General features: G+C 42.6%; 1 protein-coding gene across 5 annotated transcripts in view; it reads left to right on the top strand.

The window, feature by feature from the left end:
- The window catches only part of specc1 (sperm antigen with calponin homology and coiled-coil domains 1), a 269,017-nt gene that overhangs the window by 163,660 nt on the left and 80,755 nt on the right, over nt 1–24,602 (top strand). For all 5 annotated transcript variants that reach the window (XM_089129997.1, XM_089129999.1, XM_089129998.1 and 2 more), the window contains one exon: nt 22,512–22,614. In XM_089129997.1, the coding sequence (XP_088986123.1) occupies nt 22,512–22,614 (103 nt within the window). The remainder of the gene's footprint in view (nt 1–22,511; nt 22,615–24,602) is intronic.

Raw genomic sequence — 24,602 nt, 5'->3', positions numbered from 1 at the left:
AAAAATGAGCCAATGGCATGAAAATGCCTTGGGTCTGCTGAATTTGCATAGCGTATTTCTGCCCCACCTCAGGGTATAAAAGGAGGAAGCGGACGCAACCGCAGTATGTCTTCGCTGAGGAGCCGAGACTGAACTCAGGCGTCTACCCAGCGGTACAGCGGAAGTGGCAGGAAGACGTAACGTCTCCGTTCCCTACTCAGGGAACGAGGGTTACATCCGTAACCGAGACGTTCCCTTTCGTAGTCACTCCGAGTTTTGTCGGAATGACGGAGAATGGGGGTCCGTGCCATCACGCCACCTTCACAGCTGTCTTCCAGTGCCCTGCGAAAGTCTGGACTCCTAACAACTTAGTTTATGAACCTTGAGTCCTACTTTGACACAGGAATACCAAGGTACACTGGGGAGCATATCCCGGGAGGAATATGCCGCAGTATGCCTACCATAGGGAGGACTTAAGAATACACATATGGCCCAAGGGGACTTTATATTGGGGAACACTGGAGTACCAACCTAAGGGTGGCTAGAAGCTTAACTCCAGGAAAGGCTTGCCAGATGGCTTGCTAAGGGAAGACACATGCTCAGAGAGGCTTACAGTGGAGAATACACATGTAACAGTTACCAGGGGGAACCGTACACACGGAGGCACCTAGCCGGCGTCCAGAGCAATGCACTGGTGCCAGCATCAGAAGTGGTGGAGGACTCAAGGCTTCAACGGAAGACTCAACTGAGGAATATCGCACTTATCCAGTCCGAGGAGTGGAATGGCGAACAAGCGAAGACACCTGAGCGGGTCCAGTACTAGCGGAAGCGAGTACACGAGAGGACACAGACATTCGCAAACCTGTTCTCGAGAGTGTGCCAGGGTCAGTCAATCGTCGAGATAATTCAGGATGCGAACCCCGTGTTCGCGAAGGGGAACAAGGGCTGCCTCGACGATCTTCGTAAAGACGCGAGGCGACAGTGCTAACCTGAATGGGAGAACCGTGTACTGGTATGCCTGTCCCTCGAAAGCAAACTGAAGAAACGGTCTGTGTCGAGGCAAGATGGAGACATGAAAGTACGCGTCCTTCAGGTCTATCGCTGCAAACCGATCCTGAGGCCGGACGCAATCGAAAATGCGTTTGGCTGTGAGCATTTTGAATGGCAATCGATGAAGAGTACAGTTCAAAATGCGGAGATCTAGGATCGGTCGTAACCCACCGGTCTTCTTGGGGACAATGAAGTAGGGGCTGTAGAACCCTGACCTCATCTCGGCTGGAGGGACCGTCTCGATTGCACCCTTCGCCAGCAGGGTTGCAATCTCCGCTCTCATGACCGGGGCGTTGCCACCGACCAGCATCAAGCGAACTCCCTAGAAGCGGGGAGGAGACCGTGCGAACTGAATCGCATAGCCGAGTCTGATCGTTCTGGCGACCCAGCGGGATAGGCCGGGGAGCTCTAACCAAGCTCCCAGGAACCGATCCAGCGGGGTCATGCGAACCACAGATGTCCCCCCGGAGAGGCAGCGAGGTGGGGAGACCGGCATGCGCACGGGAGTTACCCCGTGCGGGTGCACAGTCGAGCCCCGCTCCCGGACATAAGAGACCAGGGAAGGACCAGCGTTCCACGGAGTCTGGCGATAGAGGAGGAGGGGAGCGGCGTGGTCCGGGGACGAGACACGCTCCCCTCCGCTCTCTCAGAGACAGAGGGGAATGAGTGGGGCGACGCACGGGGGCGTTGTGCACACTCATTCCAGTCTGTGTGCTCAGTGATGGTGTCTTTCTTTAACCAACTCAGGGTGCTGCCCACCCGTGGGTGAGCAGTGGGGAGCTGAGAACAAAAGATTCTCCCCCGGCCCTCCAGGAGAAAAACTTGACTCCAGCACTGTGCAGCCCGTCTCAGGGACGCCGCCTCGCCTGGCATTTAGTGGGGCGCGGGGCCTGAGGGGGCTGTGACGCTCTCCTGCGGCCTCCTCCACGACGCGACCCGGATGAAGGCTGCTGCTGTGGTCGTGCGGGAGGGAGGGGAGCCGCAGGGGGGCGTCATCGGCGGTGAGCAGGCTGGGGCAGCTGAACCGACGGCTGGGTGGAGGCAGCAGCTGGCCGTCGGGGCAGGATGTGTTTTATCGCCTCAGTCTGCTTCTGGGCGGTCGAGAACTGCTGGGCAAAGTCCTCGACCGCACCGCCAAAGAGGCCAGCCTGGGAGAGGGGGGCCAGTCCCACCCTCGTGCATGTCTCTGAGCAGCTTTGCTTGAAAAACCTGCAAGGTACTCATCGCATGCAGTGCAGAGGCCGCCTGTCCCGCCGCTCTATAGGAACACGCCGCCATAGACGACGAGAACCTACAGGCTTTGGAAGGGTGCTTAGGAGTGCCCCGAGAGGATGCGCTCTGCGGACACAGTTGCATCGCAACCAGTGTTGGGCAAGTTACTTTTAAAAAGTAATTAGTTACAGTTACTAGTTACTTCTTCCAAAAAGTAACTAAATTAGTAACTCAGTTATAGATTTTAAAAAGTAATTAGTTACTTAAGAAAGTAACTATTGCGTTACTTTCAAGTAAAATTAAATTTTAAATGTGACCAATTTTAAATTTTAAATGTGAAATTTTAAATGCTCAAATGTGACCCCACCTCTATCCCTATTTAACGGAACTTAAAACACATGTGCATGTTCAATTATTTATGAAAAATCTGAATTTTATAATGAAATGGACACTTAATACAATACATTAACAGAAACATGAAACATTGTACACACATCTAAAAAAAATTTTGGTGTGAGACAAAGTGAGACTATCCTCCAATCAAATGCCATGTATGTAGATATTATGTTTATATAGTGGATCAATGCAAATAACACAATAGATGTTTTGGAACTTTTGATATTTATTGCCCCTCAACAGGCCACAATTGGGCAAAATTAAATTAAGTTTGTTAAGCTGTTGAGTTATATGTTCTCATTAACTATATTATTTTATGTTTCTTACTGTTATTTTGTTTTTACTTTATGCTATTTCCTGTTACTAAAAATGTGCAAGAGTTCCTTTTGCGCATGTGTGAACAAATGGGGACTTTTATTTTGACTCAACTTGTGTCCCTTCCTTGAGATGAATGTCGTGCTGCTGCTTCCTCGCTCACTGATGTTATCCCAGCACATTGAGATGAAAACTAACAAATAAATAACACTGAGAAATTGCCATTTTTGCCGGATCGGGTATCGATCAGACGAGGCTGATTCAAATCCTGCATTGTGCGTATACTATTCTATTTTATTGTTAAGCCTCACGAAAGGCACACAAACAGCCCGTCGTGTTTAGTTAGTCAATGATGAAACTATCTTCAAGATGATTCAATGTTAATACTATTATACTAAATACTATTATACTATTATACTATATCTGTAGATAAAGGTCTATGGTTTTGAATAAAGAAACTCTATCTTTCTGGACTTTATTGCTGTAACTTAATCATGTTACTTTCTACCGGGTGATCACAACACTAGAGTAGATGTATTTCCTTTGTGCTTTGAACCTTTCAATGCGGACTCGACATGCTGCGCGCTGTAACTCCACGTGGCTTCAAGCGCATCATTCTCCACTCGGGATGCGCGTAAGCACTTTGTGCCACACTGTACTGAGCCTTTCATATCATAATGCAGTGACGCAATGACAGATTATTAATTGCCTTTCTTGTTCTGTCCTATCTATCATATGTTGTTACCTCATTAAACATCGGTACTATACATTTAAAACATGTCTCAATTTTATAGTAGCCATGACTATATCTAAAATAATTTATCTTTTTGATTTTTGTTATCTTGTTTTTCATTAATGTATTTTAGAACAATATAAAGAGCAATGTATATTATCCACTAATCTAGTTTATAATAGCATTTTTTGTCCTAGATTATGATCATATATTTTTTTGGAATTTTTGTGTTTACCTTTATAATGAAGTTGTCTGTATTAAGTAGATTGTGTTTAACACACAAAAGTGATTATTAGTTTAACACATAGAGTTATAGAAATTCTACTTGATCCCCCCCCCCCAAAAAAAAAAAAAAAACTGCACTGGTATCAGATCGGTATCGGTATCTAAATTTTTGGTATCGGATCGATTCTGAAAAAGATGGTATCAGTGCGTCCCTAGTAGTGAAGTTTGAAGCAAATCAGGTAAAAAAATAAGAGGGTTATTTAAAAGTATTTTGAAAGTGACACACTTCCTGCAGTCAGTTTGTGGCGCTATAACCAGGGTCGTAATCGCTGCTCATAGCTATATATATATATATATATATAGCCACTCACACACACACACACACACATACACAAACAGAGACACCAGCCTCACCCTCCCCTCCCCACACAGACACACACACACAGAATGGCTGGGAGAACTCTTTCTGTCTCTCTCTGAGACAAAATCCACATTCAAACTACAATATCTGACTTTCTGTTGGTTTGAGCTTATTATTGTTAATTAGAAAGTTGTTTGGCTTGAATAGAAAAATGTACACGGCAAGTTTTGTAACTGTCAGTAAAACTAACTAAGTTATAACACAATTTATGTGTCCTTTTTTAGTCATAAAATTAATTTCCTTGCCACGGCCAAACGGTTTGAGATATCAAAAATCCGTCCGGAATTTAGCATCCTCAATGTCTTGACTTCATGCCCACCGAGTTTGGTGGTGATTGGTAACAGCATGTGTTGTAATTTGATGTTTTTCTCCTAGGACATTTATTCAAACAACCCATAATTCCTGACTTCCATTTGAACTGTCGTAAAACTTAGAACATGAAAGTTGTTTGGCCTGATGTGATCTATGAGTGTACCGAGTTTCATATTAATTTATGCACGTGTGTTTGATTTATGGACAAATGTTCGAATCCCAGTCCAGGGGGCGCTGTCGAGCCGCCTTGCCACGCCCGGTTACCAGCTTCAGCCTGGCCCTGATGGCCGTGGGTTCTGACCCGTGTGTAAAGTTTCAAGAGTTTTAGAGTATGTTAAGGCCCCCCAAAATGCCAGAGAATTCGCACACAGCAAATAAAGGGTTAAAATTAACCTGACAATCCCCCCTACTCTCACTCACACACAGAGACACTGAGAGACTGGCCAAATTCTGAGATTTTCTCCACATTCAAACAAAAATATCTGACTTCCTCTTGGTCCGAGCTAATGACTATGAATTAGAAAGTTGTCCAGCTTGAGGAGTACAATGTACATACCGATTTTTGTAAATGTAGATAAAACTAACAACCCCACTTTTGTCAAAAGGTGGCGCTATTTAGTCCCTGCACCACGCCCGTTTCTGAAACTTTGCACTCTACTGGCTAATAAATGTGAAGTATCCCGTCGAGTTTCAAGCAATTTCAAGCATGCTAAGAGTCCCAAAACCATCAAAAAAGAATGTTAAAGGTTGATACGTTGCCACAGAAACAGTATCAAAGATATCAAGAATCCATTCACAGGTCTGCATCTGCCGTGTATTTACATTATACAGATGAAGTTTGAAGCAAATCGGTTCAAAATAAGAGGGTGATTTCAAAGCATTTTGAAAGTGACACACTTCCTGCTGCCAGTTGGTGGTGCTTTAACTTTGACTCACAATAGTCACATCCATGTGATCGGCCTCTTACAGCGAACACACTGTTTCATCAAGATCAGTTAATGTATAAAGAAGTTATAACACACTTCCTGTTTCACGTTTCTCGCCATAATTTAATTTCCTCGCCACGGCCAAACCGTTCGAGATATCAAAAATCCCCACACAAGCTTTCATCCTCAATGTCTTGACTTCACGCTGACCGAGTTTCGTCGAATTTGGATCAGTGCTCTAGGAGTATTTCAAATTCCATTGCATGTGTTTTACAAAGAACCCTAAATAGCCGACTTCCTGTAGGGCTGGGGTAAAAAAAGTAATAGTCAAGTCAAGTCACATTTATTTATATAGCGCTTTTCACAATACAGATTGTATCAAAGCAGCTTCACAGTGATAACATGAAAGTAGTATAACACAGATCAATAATATTGTTAAATATTAACTACTAAATAACCCCGACTAAGCAAGCCAAAAGCAAGGCGACAGTGGCAAGGAACCAAACTCCATCAGATTGGATGGAGAAAAAACCTTGGGAGAACCCAGGCTCAGTCGGGGGCCAGTTCTCCTCTGGCTAACATTCATATTGTTTAAATATAAATATTAAATATAAATATTGTTTATGAATCAAACGGCGCCATAACATATCGCAGGCGTTGAGTCGTCTCATCACAGGCGTTGAGTCGTCTCATCACAGGCGTTGGGGCATCCGAAATCCCGGTGAGAGGCTGGACACAAAACTGGACCTGACGAACGCCATTTTTCTCGGGACAAGCGTCCCGAGATAACAGCAGAAAGGCAGATGGGAAATAATTAGCATAGCTGATGTTCATAATGATTTCCGCAAACTCTCCGTAACCTGAACTCTCCGCAACCCAACCATACGCGCCGACCCGTTTGTCTAAAAGGCTGTCGAGCCCCACTGGTGCGTTAAGCAGTTTCAGTGGCAAACGGTTCCGTATGGCATAACAGGGACTAGAAGGTAAGCATTATGTGAATGCTTGACTAAAGAGAAGCGTCTTTAATCTAGTTTTAAACTGTGTCAGCGAGTCAGAGGCTCGGACCGTATCGGGAAGGCCATTCCAGAGTTTTGGAGCTAAATGCGAGAACGCCCTCCCTCCTTTAGTGGACTTCGATATCCTAGGAATGACCAGAAGCCTTGAATTTAGTGATCTTAAGGAACGCGGTGGATTGTAGGGCGAAAGAAGGTCCGTTAAGTACATAGGAGCTAAACCATTTAGGGCTTTATAGGTCAGTAGTAGTATTTTGTAGTTGATGCGGAACTTAATAGGTAACCAGTGTAGAGATGATAAAATCGGTGTTATATGATCATATTTTCTCGACCTAGTAAGAACTCTAGCAGCTGCATTTTGTACTAACTGTAGCTTGTTTATTGAGGATGCAGGACAACCGGCTAATAAAGCATTACAGTAATCAAGCCTTGAGGTCATGAATGCGTGAACTAATTTTTCAGCATCAGAAATAGATAGCATGTTACGTAGCTTAGCAATGTTTCTAAGGTGGAAAAAGGCTGTTCTTGTAACATATGAAATATGATCTTCGAAAGACAAGTTGCGGTCTAGTATAACACCCAGGTCTTTTACTGTAGTGGATAAAGTAACAGGACATCCGTCTATATTAAAGTTGTATTGTGAGAGGTTTTGTGAGTAGTTTTTTGGACCAATAAGTAATACCTCCGTTTTATCTGAATTTAATAGCAGGAAATTACGCGTCATCCAGCATTTTATATCTTTGAGACACTCTGTCATTTTAGATGAGTTAGTGTTTTCATCTGGTCGTGATGAAATATATAATTGAGTGTCGTCAGCGTAACAGTGGAAATTAATTCCATGTTTTCTTATAATATTACCAAGTGGCAGCATATATATTGAGAATAGCAGAGGGCCTAAAACCGATCCTTGCGGTACTCCATAGTCTACTGACGTTATCTTTGATTTTTCCCATTTAAACAGACAAAATGAGAACGGTCCGATAAGTACGATCTAAACCAGCTTAATGCCTGTCCCTGGACACCGGTGAAGTTTTGTAGTCGATCCAAGAGTATTATATGATCTATAGTGTCGAACGCAGCGCTAAGATCAAGTAGGACTAGTATTGAGATACAGCCTTGGTCAGAAGCTAAAAGTAAATCATTTGTAATTTTAACTAGCGCAGTTTCTGTACTATGATGCGGTCTGAATCCTGACTGGAATTTTTCATAGATATCATTTTCTTGCAAAAAAGAGCACAATTGAGCGGACACTACTTTTTCAAGTATTTTGGACATAAATGGAAGATTTGAAATGGGTCTGTAATTTGCCAAGTTATTTGGATCTAATTGCGGTTTCTTAATGAGCGGTTTTATTACAGCCAGCTTGTATATTTTTGGGACATGACCTAAAGATAAAGACGAGTTAATAATATTGAGGAGAGGCTCTTCCACTACAGGTAATAGTTCTTTCAGTAGTTTAGTGGGTATTGGATCTAATAAACATGTTGTTGGTTTAGATGCAATGATAAGTTTATTTAGCTCCTCCTGTCCTATCGTTGTAAAGCGGTGTAGTTGTTCTAGAGGGTCCATAATTGAAGCTGAATCATAAGACACCATAGCAGATTGTACATTTATAATTTTGTTTCGGATGCTTTCTATTTTCGCATTGAAGTAATTCATAAAATCATTACTACTAAACTGTAACGGTATATTTTGCTCTGGTGATGTCTGTTTATTTGTTAGTCTAGCCACGGTGTTAAATAAAAACCTTGGATTATTTTGGTTATTTTCGATTAGTTTGCGGAGATGCTCAGCCCTTGCTGTTTTTAGGGCCTTTTTATAACGTGACATACTGTCTTTCCACGCGATTCTAAAGACCTCTAAATTAGTTTGTTTCCATTTACGCTCTAAGTTGCGAGTTTCTCTCTTGATAGCGTGCGTAGCACTGTTGTACCATGGTGCTTTAATTTTCTCTCGAACCTTTTTTAATCTAATTGGCGCAACAATATCTAATGTACTAGTAAGAATGGTGCTTAAACTGCTAGTCATTTCCTCTAATTCATCTGTTTGTTTAACGTTACTAACCACTGATTTGTGAGCATCGCCGCGTGATGCTTCAAGCGTTGAGCGCCGATCCAACAGCTCGGCCGATCCAACAGCATACCACGGATCTGTTTCTCTACGTATTCCAACTCCTGCTTCACCGTGAAGAGCTCGAATGTGTCTTCACCTGCACTCAGAGGTAATGTTAGACACGCATCTGATATATTCGCCATTATAACAGATGAACAGTAAATTAGTAGTGATACTACAACTATCACTACTAATTTAGGACTAAAATGCCGGAATAACCAGGTTTCAGTGAAACGGGTGTAAAATGAGACGGCCAATAGGCGAGAGGCCACGCGTGATATGCTAGCGGGCTAAAGGCTAGTAGCCGGGATTCGGAAGGTTGGATATAAGTAGCGATATCAAAGCAATCCAATTGTTTTTTATAAGGAATAGTATCGAGGACAAGTTCACATGATATAAAAATAGAAAGTGCTTGTTTATAAATAAGTGGTAAAGAAGAAAATCAAGGATTGGTGAAGAAATTCTCCGGAGCTACAAACACAAACACCGATCGCACCCTATAGTATGAAGTATATATGAAACGATGAGATCTACATGTGTACCGAGTTTCATATTATTACATGCAAGCGTGTTTGATTTATGGACCAAGTTTTCGGACCCCATTCAAGGGTACCAGCCCGGCCCTGATGGCCGCGGGTTCTGAACCGTGTGCAAAGTTTCAAGAGTTTTCGAGCACGTTAAGGGCCCCAAAAGTGCCCAAAAAGTAGCAGAATAATAATAATACGTTAGAAGAAGAAGAAGAAGAAGAAGAAATATAGCTGCAAGCAGCGATTGCGGGCCCAAGCCGGTGGCAGTGCAACCCCGGCGCCTTTAGTTACCTAAAGGCACCGGGATGGCGGTACCGCCAGCTTTGGCCCTTCATCGCTGCTCGCAGCTATATTTAAGTATATTTAAGTATATATACAGTGCCCTCCACAATTATTGGCACCCCTGTTTAAGATGTGGTCGAGGACTTTTAAAAATTCTCCCTTTTTTTTAAACAACATAGAATCCAAATGCAAAAAAAAGAGAAAAATCCAACCTTTTATTTAAGTACATTACTTTGGTGGTAAAAAAAAAATTTAAAATTTAAAAAAATAAAAACTTCAAATCATGTGTCCCACAATTATTGGCACCCCTGATGTTAATACTTTGTACAACCCCCTTTTGCCAACAAGACAGCACTTAATCTCCTCCTATAACATTTCACAAGATTGAAGAACACAGAGAGAGGGATCTTTGACCATTCTTCTTTGCAAAATCTTTCTAGATCATCCAGTATCCTGGGCTCTCTCTTGTGCACTCTCCTCTTTAGCTCACCCCACAGGTTTTCGATTGGATTGAGGTCTGGGGACTGAGATGGCCATGGGAGGACCTTGAGTTTGTGACTGAACCATTTTTGTGTAGATTTTGCCACACGTTTTGGATCATTATCCTGCTGAAAGACCCAATGATGACCCATCTTCAGCTTTCTGGCAGAGGCCATCAGGTTTTTATTTAAAATGTCCTGGTAGTTCAAAGCGTTCATAATGCCATGCACCCTAACAAGGTTCCCAGGGCCTTTGGAAGAGAAACAGGCCCACAGCATCACAGATCCTCCACCATACTTCACGGTGGGCATGAGGTACTTTTCGGCATACACATCTTTTGTTTTACACCAGATCCACTTAGAGTGTTTGTTGCCAAAAAGCTCAATCTTAGTCTCATCCGACCAAAGCACACGATCCCAGATGAAGTCCCAGTGCCGCTTGGCAAACTCCAGACGTTTACGTTTGTCAGTGTTAGTGAGAAAAGGCTTTTTCCTAGCATGCCTCCCAAACATCTTGTTGGCATGTAGAGAGCGTCTGATGGTTGTTTTGGAGATTTTGTGACCCCAAGATGCCACTATTTGATGCAATTCTGTGACAGTGAGCTTAGGACTTTTTTTTACTTCTCTTAGCATCCTCCTCACAGTGCGTTGTGGCAAGATAAACTTGGGACCTCTTTCAGCCTTGTTTGTCACTGTTCCTGTTGTTTTAAACTTCTTAATGATTCCTCTAACTTTAGATACGGGCAATATAAGGTGAGTGGCTATTTTCTTGTAGCCATTGCCTGACTTATAAAGGTCATCACACATCTGCCTTACTTGAATGGTGTGTTCTCTTGTCTTTGCCATGTTGACAAATGGGTAAGAGAATTAGGCCTCTGTGTCATGTCATATTTATACCCCAGGGAAATAGGAAGTCATGAATTACTAATTAAAAGTTCCTAGATATCCTGACCAACATTAGCAACTACAGAAAATATATATTTTTTTAAAAATCAATTACATTTTTCAGCGGAATTGTTAGGGGTGCCAATAATTGTGGGACACAGGATTTGAAGTTTTTATTTTTCTAAATTTTTACATTTTTTTTTACCACCAAAGTAATGTACTTGAATAAAAGGTTGGATTTTTCTCTTTTTTTGCATTTGGGTTCTATGTTGTTTAAAAAAAAGGGAGAATTTTTAAAAGTCCTCAACCACATCATAAACAGGGGTGCCAATAATTGTGGAGGGCACTGTATATATAAAATATATAAATATAAATATAAAAAATATTTTATATATATATATATATATATATAAAAGATGCCACTGGCTGGTGCCTTTAGGGTTATTCTGCACGATGTGCAAAAACTTAACCCCCGCTTTTTTAAGTATATATTATATATATATATATATATATATATATATATATATATATACACACATGAAGAGTTCAGATGCAAAAGCCTCTAAGTGCCATTTGAAATTTTCTTCTAGAATGATCATTTTTATTAAGCTTGTATAATTAAGTTCAGTAATTTCACTTAAATTGCAATGAGGATTACCAATTAATTGTCAATTAAGTGAAATTACTGAACTTGAATATATAAGCTTGATAAAAATGACCATTTTAGAAGAAAATTTCAAATGGCACTTAGAGGCTTTTGCATCTGAACTATTCACATATATATATATATATATATATATATATATAAAGAGGGTTATTCTGCATGACGTGCAAAAACTTAACCCCCGCTTTGACTGTTGAAGAGAAGTGTGCTGAAGAGCTTGCATCAGTGAGGGCTCAAAATATACATACAAACACACACACACACACACACACACACACACATATATATAAAGAATATTACTTGCTTTACCTGATTAGAATGCTACCTTGAAAAACAAAATTAATTAAATCTCAACCAACAGAGAAATCCCCCTGCCCACTCCCCACACAGGATCACTAATCTGTTTATTTTTTAAGTTACACATTCTACATTGACTAAAAACACGTTTGATGTTTCTTTTTTAATCAGAGTATTATTTTATACAGAAAAAAATATTTGTAATTCAGATGAGAATGAGGTTAGTGTTTTACAATATTAAGGAAAGCAAATATATTGAAATATAGCACATGAATTTCCAAATTACAGCCTTTGCGGTCCAAACTTAACTAATAAGCATAGTGTGGAAAATTATATAGAAACTGTGTCTATTCCTCGTTTAGTGAAGCCAAACAATAAATCTAGTGTAGGATCTAGCAAAAATCTTATTGTAATTAAACCAGAAAATCTAAATATCAGTTAACAAAAACAATTTCTAAAGCTAGGTCTCCTAAACATTAGATCGCTCACACCTAAGGCGGTTATTGTAAATGAAATGGTCACAGACAATAACTTCGATGTTCTGTGCCTTACTGAAACCTGGCTTAAACCAAATGAGTATTTCGGTCTAAACGAATCTACTCCGCCAGGATACTGTTATAAACATGAGCCTCGTCTGATCGGTCGTGGCGGCGGTGTTGCAACAATCTATAAAGATATTTTTAATATTACTCAGAAAACAGGTCACAGGTTTAATTCATTTGAAGTACTTGTGCTAAATGTTACGCTCTTAGATGTAAGAAGGAAATCTATATTATCTCTAGCCCTGGCTACTGTATATAGACCTCCAGGGCCATATGCTGAATTCCTAAAAGAGTTCGCAGACTTTCTCTCGGATCTATTGGTAAATGTCGATAAAGCAATAATTGCTGGAGATTTTAACATACACGTAGATAATACAAATGATGCGTTAGGGGCTGCGTTTACAGATTTATTAAACTCCTTTGGGGTCAAACAAAACGTCAGTGGTCCCACTCATCGTCTAAATCATACACTAGATTTAATTATATCATATGGAACCGATCCAACTGATATAGATATTATACCGCAAAGCGATGATGTCACTGATCATTACATGGTGACTTGCATAATACGTACTGCTGAAATATGTCATGTTGCGCCACGTTATAGACCAGGCAGAACAATCCTTCCAACCACTATAGATGGATTTTCAAATAGCTTACCTGATCTATCTAAGCTGCAAAGTGAACCCAAACAAATAGATGAATTAGAGGAAATGACTAGCAGTTTAAGCACCATTCTTACTAGTACATTAGATATTGTTGCGCCAATTAGATTAAAAAAGGTTCGAGAGAAAATTAAAGCACCATGGTACAACAGTGCTACGCATGCTATCAAGAGAGAAACTCGCAACTTAGAGCGTAAATGGAAACAAACTAATTTAGAGGTCTTTAGAATCGCGTGGAAAGACAGTATGTCACGTTATAAAAAGACACTAAAAACAGCCAGGGCTGAGCATCTCCGCAAACTAATCGAAAATAACCAAAATAATCCAAGGTTTTTATTTAACACCGTGGCTAGACTAACAAATAAACAGACATCACCAGAGCAAAATATACCTTTACAGTTTAGTAGTAATGATTTTATGAATTACTTCAATGCGAAAATAGAAAGCATCCGAAACAAAATTATAAATGTACAATCCGCTATGGTGTCTTATGATTCAGCTTCAATTATGGACCCTCTAGAACAACTAAACTGCTTTACAACGATAGGACAGGAGGAGCTAAATAAACTTATCATTGCATCTAAACCAACAACTTGTTTATTAGATCCAATACCCACTAAACTACTGAAAGAACTATTACCTGTAGTGGAAGAGTCTCTCCTCAATATTATTAATTCGTCTTTATCTTTAGGTCATGTCCCAAAAATATACAAGCTGGCTGTAATAAAACCGCTCATTAAGAAACCGCAATTAGATCCAAATAACTTGGCAAATTACAGACCCATTTCAAATCTTCCATTTATGTCCAAAATACTTGAAAAAGTAGTGTCCGCTCAATTGTGCTCTTTTTTGCAAGAAAATGATATCTATGAAAAATTCCAGTCAGGATTCAGACCGCATCATAGTACAGAAACTGCGCTAGTTAAAATTACAAATGATTTACTTTTAGCTTCTGACCAAGGCTGTATCTCAATACTAGTCCTACTTGATCTTAGCGCTGCGTTCGACACTATAGATCATATAATACTCTTGGATCGACTACAAAACTTCACCGGTGTCCAGGGACAGGCATTAAGCTGGTTTAGATCGTACTTATCGGACCGTTCTCATTTTGTCTGTTTAAATGGGAAAAAATCAAAGATAACGTCAGTAGACTATGGAGTACCGCAAGGATCGCAAGGATTTTAGGCCCTCTGCTATTCTCAATATATATATGCTGCCACTTGGTAATATTATAAGAAAACATGGAATTAATTTCCACTGTTACGCTGACGACACTCAATTATATATTTCATCACGACCAGATGAAAACACTAACTCATCTAAAATGACAGAGTGTCTCAAAGATATAAAATGCTGGATGACGCGCAATTTCCTGCTATTAAATTCAGATAAAACGGAGGTATTACTTATTGGTCCAAAAAACTACTCACAAAACCTCTCACAATACAACTTTAATATAGACGGATGTCCTGTTACTTTATCCACAACAATAAAAGACCTGGGTGTTATACTAGACCGCAACTTGTCGTTCGAAAATCATATTTCATATGTTACAAGAACAGCCTTTTTCCACCTTAGAAACATTGCTAAGCTACGTAACATGCTATCTATTTCTGATGCAGAAAAATTAGTTCACGCATTCATGACCTCGAGACTAGATTACTGTAATGCTTTATTAGCCGGTTGTCCTGCATCCTCAATAAACAAGCTACAGTTAGTACAAAATGCAGCTGCTAGAGTTCTTACTAGGTCAAGAAAATATGATCATATAACACCGATTTTATCATCTCTACACTGGTTACCTATTAAGTTCCGCATCAACTACAAAATACTACTACTGACCTATAAAGCCCTAAATGGTTTAGCACCTATGTACTTAACGGACCTTCTTTCGCCCTACAATCCACCGCGTTCCTTAAGATCACTAAATTCAAGGCTTCTGGTCATTCCTAGGATATCGAAGTCCAGTAAAGGAGGGAGGGCGTTCTCGCATTTAGCTCCAAAACTCTGGAATGGCCTTCCCGATACGGTCCGAGCCTCTGACTCGCTGACACACTTTAAAACTAGATTAAAGACGCATCTCTTTAGTCAAGCATTCACATAATGCTTACCTTCTAGTCCTCTGTTATGCCATACGGAACCGTTTGCCACTGAAACTGCTTAACGCACCAGTGGGGCTCGACAGCCTTTTAGACAAACGGGTCGACGCGTATGGTTGGGTTGCGGAGAGTTCGGGTTACGGAGAGTTTGTGAGTTATAACGGAAATCATTATGAACATCAGCTATGCTAATTATTTCCCATCTGCCTTTCTGCTGTTATCTCGGGACGCTTGTCCCGAGAAAAATGGCGTTCGTCAGGTCCAGTTTTGTGTCCAGCCTCTCACGGGGATTTCGGATGCCCCAACGCCTGTGATGAGAAGACCAACGCCTGTGATGAGACGACTCAACGCCTGCGATATGTTATGGCGCCGTTTGATTCATAAACAATATTTATATTTAATATTTATATTTAAACAATATGAATGTAAGCCAGAGGAGAACTGGCCCCCGACTGAGCCTGGGTTCTCCCAAGGTTTTTTCTCCATCCAATCTGATGGAGTTTGGTTCCTTGCCACTGTCGCCTTGCTTTTGGCTTGCTTTGAGCTTGCTCAGTTGGGGTTATTTAGTGTTTAGCAATGTTGTTGATCTGTGTTGTGCTACTTACATGTTATCACTGTGAAGCTGCTTTGATACAATCTGTATTGTGAAAAGCGCTATATAAATAAATGTGACTTGACTTGACTTGACTTGAATTTTAAATTCATTCAGCTTCAATTACCAATTTGTAGTTTACCAATTTATCTTACTTTTATTTAAAGCAAACTATACATTTAAAAGATTAGGGTTATATGCATATTATGTCATTTAAAAAAATACAAAATTGTTATGAAAAAAGACAAGGACTTGCAGGAAAAATCTACAGTCAGCCACGCACACCCACGCACACACACATAAACACACACACCAGCAACCCCCCCCCCCCCTCCTCCCCACACAGACACTGATAGAGACAAGATACAAATCCAAACTACAATATCTGACTTTCTTTTGGTCTGAGCTTCTTACTGTTAATTAGAAAGTTGATCGGCTTGACAAGAACAATATACGTAGCAAGTTTTGTAACTGTAGGTAAAAGGTATATTTAAGTATACAGTCGTGCTCAGAATTAATGGCACCCCTGGTAAATATGATGAAAACTGGCTGTAAAAAATAATTCTGCATTGTTTATCCTTTTGATCTTCCATTCAAAAAATTGGCAAAATTCTAACCTTTCATTGAAGCTAAAGAATTGAAAGTGGGGGTGAATCACACTATGAAATAAAAGTTTTTCTTAAAACATTAAGGATACGGATGTAACCCTCGTTCCCTGAGTAGGGAACGGAGACGTTACGTCGGATGACGGAGAATGGGGGTTTTGCATAGAAAGCCAATCCTCTTCGAGTATTTAAAAACAAGCCAATGGCATGAAAATGCCTTGGGTCTGTGGAATTTGCATAGCGTATCTTCGCCCCACTTCATGGGTATAAAAGGAGGAAGCAGACGCAACCGCAGTATGTCTTCGCTGAGGAGCCGAGACTGAACTCAGACATCTACCCAGCGGTACAGTGGAAGTGGCAGGGAGACGTAACGTCTCCGTTCCCTACTCAGGGAACGAGGGTTACATCCGTAACCGAGACGTTCCCTTTCCCGTTCGTAGCTGTCTTCCAGTGCCCTGCGAAAGTCTGAACTCCTGTCAACTTAGCTACGGACAAGGAGTCCTACTTCAACATAGGAATACCAAGGTACACTGGGGAGCATATCCCGGGAGGAATATGCCGTAGTACGCCTACCCGTAAGAATACACATATGGCCCAAGGGGACTTCATATGGAGGAACACTGGAGTCACCAACCTGAGGGTGGCTAGAAACTTAACTCCAAGAGTGGCACGGTGGCTTGCCGAGGGAAGACACATGCTCAGAGAGGCTTACAGTGGAGAATACACATGTGACAGTTACCAGGGGAACCATACACACGGAGGCACCTAGCCGACGTCCAGAGCAACAGACACTGGCGCCAGCATCAACAGTGCTGGAGGACTCAGGGCTTCAACGGAAGGCTCAGCTGAGGAAATATCGCACTTTTCTAGTCCGAGAAGTGGAATGGCGAGCAAGCGAAGACACCTGAGCGGGACCAGTACTGGCCGGAGCAGGTACACGAGAGGACACGGGCTCCACTCGAAGATTATAGAATCTCGCGAATGTGTTAGGTGTCGCCCATCCTGCAGCTTTGCAGATGTCTGTTAGCGAGGCGCCATGCGCTAGAGACCAAGAGGAAACCACACTCCGAGTGGAGTGGGCCGTCACACCAAGGGGGCACGGTCGACCTTGCTGCTGGTACGCCAAAGCAATAGTGTCCACTATCCAGTGAGACAACCGCTGCTTTGAGAGAGCCCCCATCCCCCCACCATAACAGACAAAGAGCTGGTCTGAGGTCCCAAGAGGGCACGAGGGGAGGGCGAGGAGGATTCCATCTCCTCGCTCCCCTCAGAAACCTGATGACCAGGTCATGCTTTCCCAATGACTTACCTTCAACTGCTTCATGAAATGCGGCAATAGCCGTGACATAAACTTTAAGGGTGGAGGGAGATAGCCTACGCTCCAACCCTTCTTGCAGGAAGGAAAGCACGACGCTGATCGGGCATGTCCGGGGGTCTTCTCGGCGAGAAGAGCACCAGTTGACGAAGAGGTTCCACTTCAACGCATAGACGTGTCTAGTGGACGACGCTCTAGCGGAAGTGATGGTAGCCGCCACCACAGGTGGCAGGGAACTCAAACCTGCCTCGTCCCATCCAGGAGCCACATGTGTAGTCTCAAGAGCTCGGGACGAGGGTGCCACAGGGTGCCCCGTCTCTGAGAAAGGAGGTCCTTCCTCAGAAGAATTGGCCAAGGAGGTGCTGTCGAGAGGAGCATCAGTTCGGAGAACCAAGTCTTGGTGGGCCAATAGGGGGCTACAAACAAGACCTGCTCCTCGTCCTCCTTGATCTTGCACAGAGTCCGTGTGAGAAGGCTCACTGGGGGAAACACATACTTGCGCCAGCTGTGCACCAAGGAGTCTGTGCCGAGCGTAATACAGGGCACAGTCCTGGGAAGCGAACAGATCTATCTGTGCCTCCCCGAACTGGTCCCATATCAGCTGGACCGACTGGGGATGGAGTCGCCAGAGACTGGATGGAGCCGTGACAGCTCGTCGGCTGCCAGGTTCCGATCTCCTGGAATGTAAATAGCACGAAGGGACCTCAGATGCTTCTGACTCCATAATAGGAGGTGGCGTGCGAGCTGCGACATCCGATGTGAGCGTAGACCACCCTGATGGTTGATATACGCTACTGTTGCGGTATTGTCTGATCAGACAAGTACGTGTTGTCCCCGGAGCAATGCTCGAAAGCGGTGCAGGGCCAGGCGTACTGCCAGCAGCTCGAGGTTCGACCACGGGAAGAAGGTCTGATGGCAGGTCGGAGTCACTGGAACTCTGAGCAAACCGCGATGCCATGCCCACCTCGGGACTCGATCGCGAAGCCACAGCTGAAGCGGTCTCATATGAAGCAGTCCGAGCGGCATCGCCGCGGCTCCGGATGCCATATGCCCCAGGAGCCTCTGAAAGAGTTTCAGTGGGACCGCACTCTTGCCCTCGAACTGTCGAAGACAAGTCAGCAGTGAGTGAACGCGCTCGCTTGTGAGCTGCGCGGACATGGCGACCGAGTCTATCTCCATACCGAAAAAAGAAAAGTTTGCTCTTCTCCCGATTGACCCGAAGGCCCAGATGGGTTAGGTGCTGGAGCACAAGGTCTCTGTGTTCGCAAACCTGCTCTCGAGAGTGTGCCAGGATCAGCCAATCGTCGAGATAACTCAGGATGCGAACCCTGCGAAGGGGAACAAGGGCAGCCTCAACAATCTTCGTAAAGACGCGAGGAGACAGAGCTAACCCGAATGGGAGGACCGTGTACTGATATGCCTGTCCCTCGAAAGCAAACCGAAGAAATGGTCTGTGTCGAGGAGACATGAAAGTACGCGTCCTTCAGGTCTATCGCTGCAAACCAATCCTGAGGCCGAACGCACTCGAAAATGCGTTTGGCCGTGAGCATTTTGAACGGCAGTCAGTGAAGAGTACGGTTCAAAACTCGAAGATCTAGGATCGGTCGTAATCCACCGGTCTTCTTGGGGACAATGAAGTAAGGGCTGTAAAACCCAGACCTCATCTCGGCTGGAGGGACAGACTCGATTGCACCCTTCGCCAGCAGGGCGGCAATCTCCGCTCTCATGATCAGGGTATTGCCACCGACCACCGTAAAGCGAACTCCCCGGAAGCGGGGAGGAGATCGTGCGAACTGAATCGCATAGCCGAGTCTGATCGTTCGAGCGACCCAGCGGGACAGGCCGGGGAGCTCTAACCAAGCTCCCAGAAACCGATCCAGCGGGATCATCCGAGCCACATACGTCCCCCCGGAGGAGCAGCGGGGCAGACTGTTACCCCTGCGGGTGCACAGTTGAGCTCCGCCCCCCGACAGAGGAGACCAGGGAAGGACCAGCGTTCCACAGGGGTCTGCTCTGCCGGGGGCTTGGCGATACAGGGGGATGGGAGTGGCGTGGTCCAGGGACGACACACACTCCCATCCGCACCCTCAGAGACAGAGGAGAATGAGAGTGGCGAGGCACAGGGGCGTTGCGCACTTTCATCTTGCTCTGTGTGCTCAGAGATGGAATGCAGCTCTTTGAAGAAAAGATTCTCCCCCAGCCCTACTGCACACCCCAAAGGCAATAACACAGAGTGAGGTGGCAGCCTGCCCCGCAGCTCTATAGGTCCCGCCACCGGAGTAGACAAGAACCTACGGCATTGGGGGGGTGCTCAGGGTTGCCACGCCAGGTGGAGACACTGTGGGGACACCTAAGTGTTGCCACAGAACACTCCACAGGGGGAACCCCAGTGCACCCTAGACTGCGGCCTCTACCAGGGCAGAGAAGGCGGAAGAGGCCGCTGAGCAGTCGCAAAAGTCAAAGAGACTTCCACAATCTCATGGCCTCTTCATGCACATCCGGGTAGAAAGGATTTGGGTTCGCCACCCCCAAAAAACCAATCATCAGCCTAAAGTGCTTGGGACATGGCAGAATTTTCCACACAAACCCAACACTCGTGGCAGCCTGGGAAGCATAGCTGTGAACTCTGAATCTAACTCGCTATGCCAGCACATCTGAGGACAGCAGCACAGACGAGCCAACTCCAGAGAACTACAGCTCACCTTGTGATGCGGCGATAAACATGATTTCATTAACTGGGGGACCGAATGAGAACGCGGTCCCTTTTATTTAAAAAAAAATTTTTTTTTTTGGCAGCCGCGAAGTCACTCGGGACCACGTGTTGCAATGGTCACGTTCCCACTTAGAGAACGTGACACACCCACGAGCGCTGTCTGAGCGTGATCAAAGCCCAAACACGTCAAACAGCACTCGTGCCCATCAGCTGACTCTATCAAAATATCGCACTCAGGAATACACGGGCAGATCGTCTTTAAAAAGACGTGACCCGTGCACACTCTTTCAGTGTAAGGAGAAAACTCCGCGGATGTTGAAGCGACCAGGGAGAGACACACACACTGGCAGACCACTGCTCAGATTGCAGGCAATGTGAAACTCGCTGGATACCGCCGTCACACCAACACCAGAGAGTTCGCTCGTCTCGAAGAGGTGAGTCACAGTAGTAAACTCAGATTGTGTGGCTTTTGGAGTGAAGAGGTTCTCTTGGCTCCGAAGCGAAAACATACTGCAGTTGCGTCTGCTTCCTCCTTTTATACCCACGAGGTGGGGCGGAGATACGCTATGCAAATTCCGCTGACCCAAGGCATTTTCATGCCATTGGCTCGTTTTTAAATACTCGAAGAGGATTGGCTTTCTATGCGAAACCCCCATTCTCCGTCATCCGACGTAACTCGGAGTGACTACGAAAGGGAACTGAACAGGTTGAAAAATATGACCAAAACAGAATATAAAGATATAAACAAAGCACCTGAAGAGAATAATTTCATCTTTTCTGTACTTATAAACACTCCAAATATACAACAAAATGCATTTAAGGGCTAAAAAAGTGGATTTTGCATGATATGTCCCCATTAAATTTACCAACAATTAGGACTTTATCTTCAGCCAGTACTAACTCTGATAGAAAATCAGCAAATTATTTGATAAAGTCTGTATGGTGCCCTGGTGGCCTGTATACAGTAGCCAGCACAAATCTCAAACGTGATTCATCATTTACACTAGAAAGTGTTACATAAGCACCAACACTTCAAAATAATTATATTTGAAACAAGTTTTCTCAGTCATTCTAAAGATATTACTATAAATTACAGCAACACCTCCCTCTTTGCCTTAGACGAGGCTCATGTTTATAACAATAATCTTGTGGGGTGGACTCATTTAAAGCAATGTAATCATCTGGTTTTTGCCAGGTTTCTGTCAAACACAGCACATCTAGGTTATAATCTCTAATCAATCAAATCAAGTGCTTTTGAAGTAAGGGATCTAATATTCAGCAACCCCAGTTTTATCTTTTGTTCATCTGTATTATATCTGTTTTTTTATTTGTTGAACATCAATTCAATTTTTATCCTTAAATGGGTTTGGGATTTTTTTGTATTTCCTAATTTTGAGGAATAGACACAGCCTCTATATGATGATATCTAGGTGAAAGAGTCTCTATGTGATGGGATTTATCCATAGACTAAAAAATCATCTCAGTCATGTGAGAACGCTACTGTAGCATACGGTTGGTTTAGCCAGTCTGTCTGCTTCCTGACCTGTCATGTTTGAGCTCTAAGATGTAGCTCTAAATGTCACATGATCCTTCAGAAATCACTTTAATATGCTGATTTTGAAGAAACATGTCTTGATATTATCACATGTTGAAAACAGTTGTGCTGCTTAATATTTTTGTGGAAACCATAATACATTTTTTTCTATATAGAAAAAATAGCATTTATTTGAAATAAAAATCCTTACTGAATAAAAGTATGAATCTCTTTATACAGTAATCTCTTTAAACAGCAAACAGTAGTGTAATCCATTGATATTATTTTAGATATAATAGTATGCCATATAAATAGATATTAAGTCTTGTATTTGTTTCAAACCTTTACAGACATCAATGTGAAAGGTGATAAAACGATGACGCATACAGTTTACTTCCAGAGCAATGACTGACCACAGAGTCATCTAATAGAACACAAAAAGATCTGATTATCTTTCATGCTGTGTCTCTCGCAGAGCAACACCCCTGATGTACGGATGTACTCTCACAAGCTTGTGAGGATTTTAGCTGTGGTTAAACATTTAACGGGTCACCAATATGTACAGATGCAGTGTTAGTGACTGTACGTGTGTATGTGTGTGTCCCCTGATGCTAGTGTGGAAAGAACAGACCCTCTGTCTGCTCTGGCGCGGGAGTATGGTGGATCTAAGAGGAACGCTCTACTGAAGTGGTGCCAGAAGAAAACAGAGGGCTATCCGGTAAGGAGCACAGGCTGTGACCCCCTCTCTCACCCTGTCCCTCTGTCTCTCATCTTTCAGTGAAGTTTTATTGGCATGACTGTTGAAATACAACATTGCCGGAGGAATGTAGAGTGAAAACGAATTTACATGTTTAAAAGAGAACTTTTTTTGCATTTCTGCACCACACGTGTCACCAAACAGAGCTGCACAAAAAACTAGAAAAGTATGTGCCGTCTGAAAGTTTAAACAGTTTTAATTGTTTGACGTTTATGGTTATTTCCTCCTTACATAGTTTGAATATTTTACTTTGAGTTGTGGTGGAGTATCAGAAGAATTGTCATAGAAATAAGGTAAGTGGCTGTCTACATACAGTATACTGTTGGCCATCTTAACATGGTCCTCCCGTACACCATTACATAAGTTACATAAGAAACATACATAAGAAACATATAGTGTTCCACCCCAGTGTACTGTGGCCCTTGTAATATTAGTGAACAGAACAGACTTCTTACAAAAAAATATGAATAATAGTGTATTTAAAGCTATTAACGTCCTAAAAAAATGTAGACCAAAAATATTATAAAAAGAAGTTAGAAAGTTAGAAAGCTTTTATAAAGTTACAGAACAAAGTATATTTATCAAAGAACTCAGTTAAAAAAAAAGAGAGTAAACAATCCCCAGAAATATTGCATGCAACCTATAAGTCCACATTGGCAAGAACATTTACTACAAACATTGTGGAAGTACACTTTATTGGAAAATGCTGGTTCACAAATGGGAATGTTACAAATTGGCTATCAACAGAGGGCATCTTGTGGTGTCAGTATTTTCTCAAGGATCATTTTAAGCCTTTGTATTTGGTATGTTCAACACCCTGCACTGCTCTAATACCCTGCACCATCATATATATGTGATTTAATTACGCCATATATGCCCTCTCAATCTCTCTGCTCCGCCCACCCGCCCAATGGATGAAAGAGCCTTCTCTGTGGCAGCCCCCAGGTTGTGGAATGCACTTCCTTTAACTGTTCGGAATGCTGCAACATTAACGAGTTTTAAGAAACTGTTAAAAACCCATCTTTTTAAGAATGTGTTTGTGTCTTAATTGGTGTTAATGTATCCTAAAGGAGAACTCCGGCGAACAATGAACCTTTGGTCTAATAAAACATCGGTACTATAGTCAATCGTACATACAGACAGGAGCCATCTTAAAAAATAGTCTCGATAAGTCAAACCACGAACGTCGTGCTGAGTGATCTGAACTCTATGAAGTTCAGCGAACTTCTGAACTGTATGAGCGGCGTTCGGGGATCGACTTATCGAGACTATTTTTTAAGATGGCTCCTGTCTGTATGTACGAAGTGAACTGTCTTCATAAAGTATCTTCTTATTAAACGGTCTGTACACTTACAAAGTTCTCAATGCTTCGTTTTGCATGTATGGAGCCTCATTATGTTACTGCGTTAGTGTGGAGCTATTTTGAGCCTTGTTAGTGGTGTAAACTTGCGATTTCTTTTTACTTAGTCAATGCCCCCATTACTAGCATTATACGCTAAACAGTTTTTAGAGATAAAACTCTTTACATTCGATTATCATGAAAACAAATCTCAGAGAATGGTTGACTATGTACCGATGTTTTATTAGACCAAAGGTTCATTGTTCGCCGGAGTTCTCCTTTAACTGTTAAAATATTTTACTTTTGTACTGTGATTGTAGCGCTTAGGGTACAAGAAAAGCGCAATATAAATAAAATTTATTATTATTATTATTCTTCAAATACCCTTCTAAAAAAATTCCTGAACAAACTCAGCATGCAAAACATACCTTATGCTGGTGATGACCATGATATCTTTGATAGACCATGATTGTCTTGAAACACCAAATAAAGATTTTAGTCATATAATTTCTAATCAGTACCACATTACATTTCAGATGTTTTCTGTCTAACACTGAATAATCTAACAAATTGGCATTGTTCCACTGTATCAGTCAGTGTTTGTGTTCCC

The sequence above is a fragment of the Pimephales promelas genome, chromosome 4 (genome assembly GCF_988280905.1).
Source record: "Pimephales promelas chromosome 4, fPimPro1.hap1.1, whole genome shotgun sequence".
NCBI lineage: Eukaryota > Metazoa > Chordata > Actinopteri > Cypriniformes > Leuciscidae > Pimephales > Pimephales promelas.
Note: the sequence above shows the minus strand (reverse complement) of the source record. Positions and strands in the feature narration are given on the sequence as shown.